The following is a 13,213-nucleotide window of genomic DNA, read 5'->3' as shown; positions in this document are numbered from 1 at the left end:
CGGCCTAACTCATTTATACCCTTAGGAATGAATGTTAACGTTTAACTAAGAATATGTAAGTTGTTTAGTAATTATAAATAGTTAAGAAAAGAAAATGGAATGATTTATTAATAAGGTAAATAATTAAATTTATAAATATAAATTTAAAATAAAAACTTCAAAAAGTTGATACACATTTTAAAAAGGAAAAATATTTGCTTTTTAAAAGATATAACGTTATGTTATTTTAAATCTTAACCGTTGATTTATATCAATTAACGATTATAATTTATTGCAAAATTTTAATTAATTAATAATTTTGAACTAATAAATTATTACATTTGCTTGACATACAAAATTATATTTTTTTAAATGACACGTTTTTTCTCTTTTAAAAAAATGGAAAAGATATTGTAACAACCAAATTGTGTTACTACCAAGTGACTACCAATCAATCTTACCATTAGATCGATTATATTGATCCAACGGTTATATTTATTTCCATCTTTGTATGGTCATGATTCCCCAAATTTAATACTTTATATTTATTTTTACCTTTGTATGATTATGATTTCTCATATTTAATGTTTTCACTTTAAATATAGAGAATCATGACCATACAAAGATGTAAATAAATATAACCATTGGATCAACATAATCGATCTAACGGTGAAATTGATTGGTAGTCACTTGATAGTAACACAACTTGGTTGTCACAATATCCTTCCCCTTTAAAAAAAACTCATCTTTTTTTCTTCATAATAAATCAAGCTCTTTTTATGATACGAAAAATTTAGATAAACTTTTGCTTATAAGAGAGAAGATAAACTAAAAATAAGTACTCCCAAGTAGGCACTAAATGGGTGTGTATACCCGTTAAAATTAATTTACTTAAAAACGCTAAAATTTGTCATGAATCAGTTCTATTTTCATCAAAATCACCAAATTATAACTAGAAAGGTATCTCCAAGAACTATGTCAGAAGATTACAAAAGGAAACATAACAGCCCCACACAAAAACCAAATTTTCTAATGCAACAAAAGAAATTCAAGTATATCATAAAATTTGATCCAACGTGACCCTAATGGCTAAAATTTCTTTGGTTTTATGTTCGAGCAGGAGCTCCAACACCAGTAGGACGAGGTGCTTGACCAGGTTGACCAGGCCTTTGCGCATCATCCTAGCAAACAGAGCCAAATAAACTCATCAAACACCAGCAATTGAAGCAAAAAGCCACAATTCAGAATTAAAAAAAAAAAAAAAGCTACTAATCAACCATTGCTAACAATTTCATGCGCGGATAATCAGACTCTATTCATATAAATATAGCACATTCTCCTAAAGCAAACAGAATGTTAAATAGTTTTTTTAGTACATTCAATAGGGGCAATATCTATTCTTTAACATTAAACCAGCTCATTGGAATTTCAATTTTCCTATAGAGAAACAAATACAACTTGGTATATCAAGTTCTGAATCATATAGCTCAAATGCAAGAGTGTAATAGACACAAATTTAATTAGATTAGGTTACAATCTCAGATCTTTCCAGAGCTGTGAAACTCTCCATCCGCCAAGGAAAAAAAGAAAAAGAAAAAAGAAGCAAGCTTTAGCTTGTGTTTTAATACTTGTCACAGAAGTACAGGCTATTATACCACCGTGACCACTATTATGCAGTTAGCAACACATAGCAAAAACACAATTTAAAACAAGAATAAGTGCGTTTCCGGTTGTAGTTTATTTTAGGTGTAAAAAAGCTTAGGATAAATAATAGTTTATCAAACTATAAATCATATAGCACAGAGGAAAGAAGAAGAAAAAATCAGAAAACGTAGAATAGACTTACCCTGCGCCTGATGAAGCGTTGTGGAGGCTCACGCTTCCTCCTATCAGTTCTTGATCTAACTCTTACAACATGAGAGTGGATAGCACAAGAAACACAATATTGCATCTTAAGATACAATTTTGGAAGTGTGTATTCTACAAATACCAAAACCAAACCAATCAAATAACGTAACATATGTGATATTTTCAAAGAGAGAATGTAGAGAATATTACGCTCGTAGACGCAAGCCTCCTGAACATCGCGGACAGCAGCTTGTTCCACGATGTTCCTCACAAGGAACCTCTTGATTGATTTGTCCTGTTATTATTATTTTTTTCAATAAAATCACAAACCCAATGTAAAGACCAAAACTTTATTGATTTGCTGCACACAAATTCGAAAGTACGAAAAAATTAAAGTACTTTTGGGCAGCATTTGCCGCAGTTGGAGCATCGGATGAATTTGACATGGCCACGACCATGCTTGTTGCGACCTCCATTCCGACGCTTGAATGTCTGCAAAGGACAAGATTGAAAAATGAGAATGAGAATCTAACAGAAAAAATTCAAAGGAGTCTAAGATCTGATCCCAACCATGGTGAAGTGTACTCGGCCAAACTAGGGTTCTGCGGCTGCTAATTCTGGAGATGGGGCTTTTCCAGGTATTGTTAGCCTAAGACAAAATATTTCTAATAGTTCACTAGAGTTTTGGTTTTTAAGATTTTCACCCTGAACTTTTTTATTTTTATTTTATTTTGTGTCTACAAAATTATGTCATGATAATATACTGAGGGTTAGGATATTGTAACAATTAATTAGGGTTATTGTCAATATTACTATCGATCCGGTGGTTATATTTATTTTCATCTTTGTATGATTATGATTCTCTATTTTTAATTTTTTATATTTATTTTTACCTTTATATAGTTATGATTTCTCATATTTAATGCTTTCACATTAATATGAGGAATCATAATCATACAAAGATGAAAATAAATATGACCATTAGATCCACATAATCGATCTTACGCTAAAATTAATTGGTAGTAATCATAATTGGTTGTTACAATATCCTACCCCATAAACTAAAATCTTTTATTTTATAGTGTAAGTTTTAAATTATACTATTTAGTAATCTAAAAAATATATATAATTCAACACTTTTTGTGTATCTTTTGCATTTACAATATATAATATTAATTAAATTTGTATTTATCATAAGAATAAAAAAATGCATAATATTTCAATATCGTATAAAAACAAAAAAAAATTAAGAAATTACTTTTACATTTTTAAATAAATTATTAATATTATTTGACTTAATACAAAGTCATGCCTATCTTATAACACCTTATGAGTTAACGGGTCATGGTTGACCCAACTAGACTGAATTTATTCATATATTAATATGGGATAGGTTATTCTGCGTATTCTTATTTTGTCTATCTTTGCGTATTCCTTTCAATATCGTTAGATTATAATATCATCTAACGGTGGAGAATTATGATATAAAATAAATTTTTTTACCCCTTTCTATCTCCCATTGCCTCTCACTCTTTCTCTCTCTTCAATGGCGCTTCAATATCAAAAAAGGTGCAAATTTTTTTCTCAATTCATCCAACCCAGCCATTGTTATGAGCATTTACATAAAAAATTGAAATTGGATTGTCAAGAAGAAATAAACCAAGATGCCCTATGCTATGTAACCAGGTAAGTCTGCTGTTGAGCGTAACATAGAGAGAAGAGATCCTCTCCTCACTTCAAAGATAAGAAGAAGTAGATAAGTTGATTCGTTTCAAATTTCAACAGCAAAGTAAAAATGTTACGGTAATCGTGGATTAATTCAATGAAGGGTTATTCGTGTTTTTAGTTTTTTTGTAATTTTGTGGTTTCTGCCATGTTCAATTATATCTGATTTAAGAAAATTTAAAAATTATACTCATCCAGCATAACTATCACGCCATCAATCATTCAATGGATTTAGATTCAACTATAACTTCAGGTTGTAAATTACAAAAATCGATAGAGAGAAAGAGTGTGGGAGACAGTGAGGAGAAGGAAAGGGAATAAGAGTTTATTTTATTCTGTAAATTTTCATCGTTGGATGATATTGTAATCTAGCAGTGTTGAGAGAGATAGGTAAAAATATGCAAAATCAGAATAGGCAGAATAATCCGTCCCTATTAATATATAACAAATATGATAATAGGTGTTTTAAGACAAGAAAATTACTTTGGTATAATGGTTAAAGTAATGCTCAAAAGTTCACTAGATGGAATAAAAATTGTCTATGAGGTACAAGTTTTTGTAACAAAGGAAAATGAGATTAATCGAGCATTGTATACTTGATTAATGAATTATTGGTTCAATTGACATGTCATTAATTAAACTGATTGAATTAAATTTATGTAAAAATATATAATAGAAAGTCAATATTACCACCAAAGTGATTGGATAGATGACCGGATAGACCGATAGAATACATAACTGATCAATTGATAGAAATTTTTGATCCGATCTGATTTTAATAATCTTTTAGTTTCAAATCTTATAGTCACTTCAAAGAATTTTTTTTTAGTGGTTAAGATTTTATTATTATTCCATGACATCTCTGTTGAAAAGAAAATGAAGAATTAAGATGCCGATGAAAGCAAAAATTCACGTTTATAAATCAAAACAATAAGCAAGTAGGAAAGGAAGAATCTAAAGAACTTTCAGAAGGTTTTATAATTTTATCTGCCTTTGAAATAATCTGCTGATCATTATATAATTTTTCCATTGATTCGAGTTGAATAAATTTACGACATTTTCGCATCGAATATTCTTTAGAAGAATCTTCAGTTTTGATCTTTACGATTTATGTACAGGGTCCTTCTAAACGAATATAATCATACAAAATTCCTTGAAAAGGACTTGTGTTGCTATGTTGCGTTAGAAATATGGTATTATTCCCTTGCACAAGAAGAGTGCCTTGTACATCAATGCTGTACAGCCAGTAGAGCCCGTGAATCCCATGTCTGGCTATTGTATTCTCCTTTCCAATCACTCCACTTGAAAATAAAGGTGAGTTTGCATCTGAATTCTTTATTCGAATCTACCCTCTCATAATTAAAAGAAAGAAAAAGGAAAATAGAAAAAAAAAATGTAGTTAGTAAGATAAATACTTATTTACATTGCACTACTATTTCTTATATCAAAACCGAATCATGAATACAAATTTTAATACCTGTAGCTCAGCAGAATGTACAGATGCCAGAGCCACTCGCAATTTGTAGTTTCCATTGGTATTCACATAATCAAGATTGAAATTAATTTGCCATGTGGTTCCTTGGTACGTGTTATTTTCTTTCTTCCTGCAGAACAGCGAAGGAAGCTGATTGAGACATTAATCAGAGAGAGAGAGGGAGGGGGGAGCGCAACAGGGACGGAGGGAGACTTTATTCAATATTTTTACTGGAATTTCAAATTAGCATCTATTAACTATGGTAATAAACAATACCATAGCAACAAGGAATATAGTATTTGTAAATTCTACTCAACAAAAAAGTTGTTTTATTTCACTCATATAACTAATTTATTTCTTATTTCTTCAACCCGAATTCCGAATAAAAATAATGAAAATTGGAGACACCTACGCTATAAGTTGTTATGTTCAGAAAGTAAAGCAGAACCTAAAACTCTCTAAAATGGTACTTTCAATTTAGACACTTGAAAGAGATTTTCTACTAACATGTGTGGTTTCATGAGGCAGGGTTAGGGTAGAGGCCATAAGTTCAATTGCAAAAATTAATATGAAAAGAGGACATTTATGGGCATTGGAAAAAGGAAAAGAAAAGATAAAAACAAACCTGTTAACCTGAGCAAAAAACCATTCTTTTCTGTAGTCACTAATGCCCACAGTGTAAACTAGGTCTTGATTAGGATACAAATCAGCATATCTCTCCCACAAGCCATATTGCCTAAACCTGCCAGTTATAGGCACATAAAATTTTCAGTTTTTCTAAAATGAAGGTTCAAGTAATAATTAATATTGGATAAAAAAAATTAAGAACCAGGGGATCAATCATAATTTAGCTAGTCTATATTATAGTATGTAGCAGTTATGACAATTTGAGTTGGAATTGGAAAAAAAAAAAGGAACCAACCTGTCTGGATGGTTGACATAAAGTTTGTTAATGTACATGGGATTTGGATCGGGAACATAGAACTCAGCAGCTGAGCGATCAGGGATGCCTATTTCCCACAACGTAGGGCCATCTCTTGGTGGCTCATAAACAAGCTCACCCACATTAATTTCACAACCTATGTTACACATTTACCTCAAGTTAGTTTAGAACAACGGTAACACATAGTCTGGAACAATAAAAAAGCCTTCATAAATTTGTTAAGACCTGAGGTTACGTTAATGACGCTATCATATTGATAATCACCAATGTATCCAGTGACCCAGGAGTACAGATTATAGTCCCCAGGACGTAAGTCAATAATTGAGAAATAGCCTTTATCATCAGTAATGGTCCAAAATTGGTAACCCTGATAACATATAATAAAACGTATCAAATATCCTAACATCCCTAGTGGCTCAATTTTGTTTGTTCCATACTCGAATGGTAAAAGGAACTAGCTAAACGGTTTACCTTGGATTCTCTTTGCCAAGATCCAACATCTCCTGCGGATGCTAACCCCACATAAGCACCGCTAACCGAGACGAATGCATCACGGATGTACCTATACAGGTTTATTGAGAGATAAATACACCACCGCAGCAAAAAGAAAAAAAGAGAAAAACACACCCAAATATCTAGATTTTTTGCAAATGGTAAGAAAACGTGAATAAATTAAATTATGAAAAGTGCAAGCTTTCAACCTTACACATTTTTTAACACTATTACACATGTAAAATACACTATCCCGTCTTTTACTCGTTCTGTTCACTCTTTGACGAGCAAAAATGCAGTATTTAAAGATGGATTTTATAATTCTCATCTTACACGAGAATTCAAATTTTTCTACACACCTTTCGATTTCTGTGCTGATATGGATTCTACATATAATTTTTTCTAACACATGAGTTCCACATATTTTTTATCTCTACAACATGAGAATTGAATTCTCATTTAACATGAGAAAATCAAACCCAAGATTGTTATGTTCTTAATATGGGTTCATAGCGTTACTCATATTTAGTATTGAATGAAGTATCTATGAGAGTCACTGCTCACTCAATAATTACTGTACAAACGTAAAGGGAGTAATTCTTAGTCATACACAGTCTGCCATAAACATTTTTAAAAATATTATTTGGCATATATAAAATTGTTAAAATTAACATAGAGATATATTCATTTTTAAAAATATTTTTACACAGGTTATACATGTTAAATACTTATTCAAGTGCGCAGAATAATGTGATACCTAATAATTTCTCAACACTTGTATTAAAATAAATAAATAAAATTCTCAACACAAAAGGTCAAGTAAGTGATACCTACCTGTCATGGACAAGCAATCTACCTTGAACTTTACCTCGTTGGTCAGATGAGAGAAATTCCTCGGAAGCTGGAAATGTATAGGGCCAGCTTTCAATTTCATTGACCATCTGCAATTTTATTTTATTTTACTAACAGTGACTTGACACAATCGTTTGGTGGAATATGATTAGCAGGGAAGCAACTAATTATAATAATAAAATTTCGCTAAAATAATTTTTTTTTTAAAAAGTATATAAATATTTATTCTTAAATTTTAAATAATTATACTTATAATATACTTTTGATTAAATCAAACCGTCACTTAAACAATTCATTTTAATAGACGCATAACCTGTTGTTTGGCGTCCTCCCAGAGCCTGATCGGGCTAAACCCATTTGACAGGTGATTAAGGTATACGAATATGGGCCCATAGACTTTCTTCCACGGCTCATTGGGTCCAAATTTCATTATCAGATCTTCCCCTGAGTAATGCGTGCTATGAAATACCTGATACATGTGGTTTCCCAAACAATGATTTTAACAACTTCAGTCATATGATTGAATTTACTTCTTGATTGGACCAATGAATAAGAATAGAAATTAAAAAACCCCAATCAAAATAGATTAATAAAAAAAACTTACAGAGAGGACGGTGGGGCCCACGTGGGAAGTAAGGTATTGTTTGAGGGGCCCAGCAGATCGGAACTCATAGCTGGGCGTAATTAGCCAGAATCCAACGGATTCAGATGGATCGATGCATATCCAGCCATGAACACGGTTGTTTCGGCTCTCGCACGAGTACTGATACTTGTCATCCACCTGATTTCAAAATAAAGCAATGGGCCCAAAAAAATTAACATTTCCAAGGATATTGAATAAGTATTTTGTTAATATCCATTTTTTTTTTTTAAAAGATAACTTTTATTTTATTTTATTTTTTAAATTTTGGCCATGTCATTAATTCATTTCCATACCTCTCCTTTGAATTCCGGCTCCACCGGATTGACAAGCAGGACAGCCTCTGGGTAGGCCAGAACTTGGCCTCTTTCCGGTGACCGGTCATCGGGCAGAGGCATAAATCTTTGTCTGTCGTCTGCTATAACCATGTAATGGAACCTTTGCAATTAAAATATCACAAATATCAGAAAAATAAAATATGTGATTCTGTTCTTTTTTTATTTTTTAAAGTCTTAACAAAAAAAGAAAAAAAAAAGAAAAAGAATAGAACAAAACAAAAGAAAAGTTACCTACTTGTCTTTCCGAAGCTTGAATGCAATCCTAGTATTGTCAAGATCAAAGGCAGGCCATTCCTTCAAATGCTCATAAATGGCATAGGTGTAGAACCCAGAGGAACCACGAAGCAGTATAAACCTACACAAAGTTGTCATACTCGTTTAATTTAATTTTGCTCCCAAAGCAGAACCCAGAAGCAGAGTTTGTATTATCTTTGGAAGTTCAATAACCTTTTATCAATATTGAGTGGCGCAAGCTTCCCCTCGAGAGAGAAATTCCATATTCTGGCAAACGATAGCTCAACTTGTTCTTCATTTTCCACTATCACCGTAAAATTTGTGGCTTCCATTCTGTACATCATTAATTATTCACTACGTCAAAGTTCATACATAAACTTGGAATGATATAGGAAGGTCCACGAATCATACCTGTCAAATTTACCCTTTCCCTTCGCTCCTTTTTTTGTTGTTTTATTTCCGCCCTGGTCCCATACAATATCCCAGTACCTACACGCATCGGTAATTGGTTACACCAAAAGAATAACAAGTTTTTTAAAAAGAAAAAAACAAATTCAGGGTTATTATTATATATTCCGAGTAACATTTGAAATTGAATTGCTGTACCCTCTGTCAGATTCCTCGTTAAGAACTTCGAGCAAATTGTCAAGCCCATTATATTGAATTCCTGTGACAATTCCTTCAGGATTTGATAAGGTCACCTGGACTATGCCATTATCCATTACCACCTGGGCATAACAAAGAAAAGAAAAACAGATAATATATGTCAAGAAAAGAGTTGAGATAATAAATAAAATGTATATTAGAGAAGAACCCAATGCAGAAGTGGATTACATGTTTATCTTGAATATCCAATCGCACCCCTGGGGATGACATACTATAAATTAGTCCCTTGAAATGTTCCATATCTCTTCAGCTAAATATTTCATAATATAGATTCTAGTGAAGTTTTTTACTTTTTACTTCTTCTTCTTTTTCGTTGGACAAAGTAAAAACATATTTGAACTACAGAAAAATCACAGCTGCGGCGAAATTGCCTTCACGAGGACTAACAGGGTGAGACACAGAAAACCTCAGATCAGAGAAAACGTGGTGTCAACCAAAAACCACTTTGGAAAAACACGAAAGATAAAAACACTAAAAGAGAACAAGGTTATGATGAAGTTAAGAAACCTGGATTAGTACCACAACCCAGAACCACGATGACTTGAAGAATCAAGAATACGAAGTGACAAGAGAAGTCCATCGTTCCCTGCTTCTGTGGACTTTGCTTGATGACAACTGTTACTTTCAGATTCCTTGTCTTTGTCGATTTATCTGCATAACTCCTTTAGATCTCCATAAACAGCCTTGACAGAAACGTTTCACAAAAGGAAAATCATCCTTTAGGAGTATGAAATATTTTTTTTAATGCTAAGGTTAAAGAAAATATTATCAAGTATCCTCCTATGACCAGAGCATTTAAAATTTTACTTTTGTCAACCTGTGGTTTTTATTATTGCGCTCTTAATTAAATTAATAGCAATCAAAAATGAAAAAAAAAACCGATAATTAAAGTGAACTTTCATAAAAAAAAATCATAGACAATTATTTATCTCATTCCTGCAATTATTAGTCGCATTTTTAGATCATAATAAGGTGCGAGATGCAATTTTAATGATTCAGATTTTTTAAAATTAAATATTTATACTAAATTAGTTTATATCTTGCTTTATAAAAATTTAGTCCTATAAAAGTTGAAATTTACTTCTATAAAAGTTTGGACGAAAATTTAATAAAACACATAACTTATATACCAATCCCCACCAAACCTATAAACTATGAGTAGGTAAGTAGGTAATTTGTATTTTAACAATATTTAGTTAGCTTGACTTGGTTATGAGGATGGTGGCTTCTAGATGGTTTGACAAGAGAAGCATGTGGCAGTTAGGAAGAAGGAGAAGCGAGAGGGTCTTAATAGAAATTACGAATTTGATTGGGTAATAAAGGGAGTTGTTTAAGGTTCATTTAAGCTAATCCGTTAGGTAACAGGAAGGACAGAAACTGTTATCATGTGAAAGAATGCTTCTAAGAATCTTGTTGGACTAGTTTTCTTCAATGACAGACAAACCATTAGTTTTTTTTCAAATTCTTTTTCTATGGTAATCCTCGTTGGACTTTTATTTGTCGCCACGGTTGTAACTACCTGGGCACAGTCGGTCACGGGTCGCTATATGAATTAGAAATTTAGAACCGAGAAAGGTCTTATTTTTTTTATTTTTTTTTTGGAAATCGAAAGATTACATACATTTAATTCAGAGAAAAATCTATAATACTACTGATGCACTAAATTCAGTACATCTCTAATTCATTTTTGTTAAAGAAAAAATATACTCTTATGTTATAGGAGAATATTTTTCTCTGCTACACATATATCGATTTTTATATTATTTATTTTTATTTTTTATATTTTTTATAAGTGGGTGGGTCCCACACATGATTATTTCTATAATATGAGATAATTTCTTTTCTATTGCATGAGATTAATAAAAGCCTTTGTTAAAATATGTAGATGGATCGTGAAATTTTAGAAATTTGTACAAATTCAAAACTCATATCACAAAGTAGACGATTACCCTTTTCGAAGGAATCATATTCTCTCTCTCTTTACCAACAGAAATTTAAAAGAAACGTTTAATATGATTTATTTTGTACTACACGGCCATGGATCACCGGCCCCGTGAGTCTCTCCTGTAATTGTGAATTCATTGATAGTAGAAATCATTGCAAGATAGAAACCAAACCGCACCGCAATGCACAATTACGTTAGGGACTAAGTTCCATTTCTGAAATTAAAGTTGATGGGGAGTTGTGAGATTTTAAATTGAACTTCCAATAATAATGTTCATGCTGCACTTGCTCATTGCAGTCACATTCATTTATAATGAAAAGGTAGTGCTCTTTTATTCAGCAAAGCAATAAATTATAGTTCTCTTTTTTCTTCTGCTGTGCTAAAACAACGGTCGTGCACTTATTATTAGCCTTGCACTTATTACAACGATTGCGTATAGTTGGAGGGTATGATTAGCTTCTCAACTACCAAACAATATAGGTAAACTAATCATATTTAAGTCCAAGTTACTAATAATCACAGATAAATGAATTCTCAACTTGATCATGATTATAACTTCTAGTGCAGACCCTTATTGGCTTATTCACATGTTGTTATGGCTGAGATAGAGTACAACTTCCAAAGTAAAAATACACCGTCTTTCATTTTTCAACATAACTTTTAGGTATTTCAGCCAACTTGTTGGAGAAAGACGTGGGGAGAATCTCACGAAATTGGCCCCTGATGATGGTATTATTTCCAACTATTAAAAAGATGAATGGGGAAGACCTCCATGTTATGATTAATTCAGATAATAGTTTGATTAGTTTATTTTTTAAAATTTATAATTGAATTTTTAGAGTATATTTTTATACACGTACAATTTGTTATTTCTTTCTTCTTTTATTCATTTTGTCATCTCATCAGTGGTTGTAACTGTACCATTTACGGATCCAGTGTACGAATTCTGTTATAGGATTCTGATATATGGCTATTGCACATTGTAAGACTCTTATTTTTGTATTACAAAAAATGCTTGTTCTTCCTAGCTTTCTCTGGGTTGTGATATCTAATATGGTATCATATGTTATTCTTTAACCTCTGCCCCTTCCATGGCGCGAGGTAATCTAGCCCGTTCTCAAACCTCTGCTGCCTCTACCTTTGCTTCGGTTCCTCCCACCCCTACTTTCATTGAGGACACTTACAGTCCCTACCATCTTCCCAACGGTGACCATCCTGGCATCGTTCTTGTTCCTCACACTCTTCATGGTACCAACTACAATTCTTTGCGCAGGGGCCATGCTTATTGCCCTCGCTGCTAAAAATAAGGTTTGCTTCGTCGATGGCTCCCTTCTTCGCCCAACATCTGATGATCTTCTCTTCTCTTCTTGGAATTGCTGCAATTCCAAGGTCACCTCTTGGCTTCTCAACTCTATTTCAAAGGACATTGTGGACAACCATATGTATTTCTCCATCTCTTACGATCTTAGGGCCGACCTTCGTGCTCGTTTTCGTCAAGCAAATGGGTCATAAACTTTCTAGCTGAAACAACAAATCTCGTCTCTCCATCAGGGTGCTCTCGATGCTAACAGTTACTATACGAAGCTCAAAATTCTCTTGGATGAGCTTCAAGCTTACTCCCCTTCTTATCAATGCACCTATGTTGGTCTTCGCTCACTCTCTATCTCTCAACAACGAGATCAAGCTCTTTAGTTTCTCATGGGGCTTAATGAATCATACTCTTCCATCCGCGCTTAGATATTACTCATGGAGCCATTACCCAATTTGTCAAGGGTTTTATATCTGGTTCTACAAGAGGAACGTTAGAGGCAAATTTCTACTATGGTGCTTGTTGACCCTGAGACACCTTTACGCAACTCTGTTGCAGCTCCCAATTTTCTTAGTTCTGCTCCTGTTGCGTTTCCTCCGGTGGCTGTTGTCGTCTCCACCCCTCACCACAACCGTCCATTTTGCACTCACTGCAACATTCCCAGCCACAATAGGGACAAATGCTTCAAGCTTTATGGTTTCCCTCTTAGCTACAAGCCCAAATCTCCTAAATAGGCCTCTTCCTCTTCTTCGACCTAAACCCACATGA

At 32.9% G+C, this 13,213-nt stretch overlaps 2 protein-coding genes across 2 annotated transcripts; both read right to left on the bottom strand.

Annotated features, from left to right (window-relative positions):
• Positions 1–836: 836 nt before the first annotated feature.
• LOC133314594 (small ribosomal subunit protein eS26y-like) lies at positions 837–2,478 on the bottom strand. Its single transcript, XM_061516090.1, has 5 exons — positions 2,398–2,478; positions 2,227–2,319; positions 2,038–2,122; positions 1,826–1,959; positions 837–1,160 (listed from the first exon to the last, which is right to left on the bottom strand). The coding sequence occupies exons 1-5, from the start codon at positions 2,398–2,400 to the stop codon at positions 1,086–1,088; spliced, it is 390 nt and encodes a 129-aa protein (XP_061372074.1). The 5' UTR covers positions 2,401–2,478; the 3' UTR covers positions 837–1,085.
• Positions 2,479–4,660: 2,182 nt separating this feature from the next.
• LOC133314579 (probable rhamnogalacturonate lyase B) lies at positions 4,661–9,809 on the bottom strand. Its single transcript, XM_061516067.1, has 16 exons — positions 9,711–9,809; positions 9,360–9,388; positions 9,132–9,253; positions 8,937–9,014; positions 8,739–8,858; positions 8,527–8,646; positions 8,250–8,391; positions 7,918–8,094; positions 7,627–7,782; positions 7,296–7,402; positions 6,441–6,531; positions 6,195–6,336; positions 5,949–6,105; positions 5,652–5,768; positions 5,030–5,156; positions 4,661–4,897 (listed from the first exon to the last, which is right to left on the bottom strand). The coding sequence occupies exons 1-16, from the start codon at positions 9,769–9,771 to the stop codon at positions 4,661–4,663; spliced, it is 1,983 nt and encodes a 660-aa protein (XP_061372051.1). The 5' UTR covers positions 9,772–9,809.
• Positions 9,810–13,213: the final 3,404 nt, after the last annotated feature.

The sequence above is a fragment of the Gastrolobium bilobum genome, unplaced genomic scaffold, assembly GCF_033153095.1.
Source record: "Gastrolobium bilobum isolate Gb01-03AN ecotype WA unplaced genomic scaffold, APGP_CSIRO_Gbil_v1 utg24763, whole genome shotgun sequence".
NCBI lineage: Eukaryota > Viridiplantae > Streptophyta > Magnoliopsida > Fabales > Fabaceae > Gastrolobium > Gastrolobium bilobum.
The sequence above is the reverse complement of the archived record's forward strand: the minus strand, read 5'-3'. Positions and strand labels throughout refer to the sequence as shown.

Coding starts and splice junctions, on each gene's coding strand:
- LOC133314579 (XM_061516067.1), bottom strand. CDS start 9,771: ATGGACTTCTCTTGTCACTTCGTATTCTTGATTCTTCAAGTCATCGTG. Junction 6,106..6,194: donor CGTCATTAACGTAACCTCAG/GTCTTAACAAAT, acceptor TGTGTAACATAG/GTTGTGAAATTAATGTGGGT. Junction 5,157..5,651: donor TTTTTTGCTCAGGTTAACAG/GTTTGTTTTTAT, acceptor GCTGTTCTGCAG/GAAGAAAGAAAATAACACGT.
- LOC133314594 (XM_061516090.1), bottom strand. Junction 2,123..2,226: donor GCGGCAAATGCTGCCCAAAA/GTACTTTAATTT, acceptor TAATAATAACAG/GACAAATCAATCAAGAGGTT. Junction 1,960..2,037: donor GGAGGCTTGCGTCTACGAGC/GTAATATTCTCT, acceptor TGGTATTTGTAG/AATACACACTTCCAAAATTG.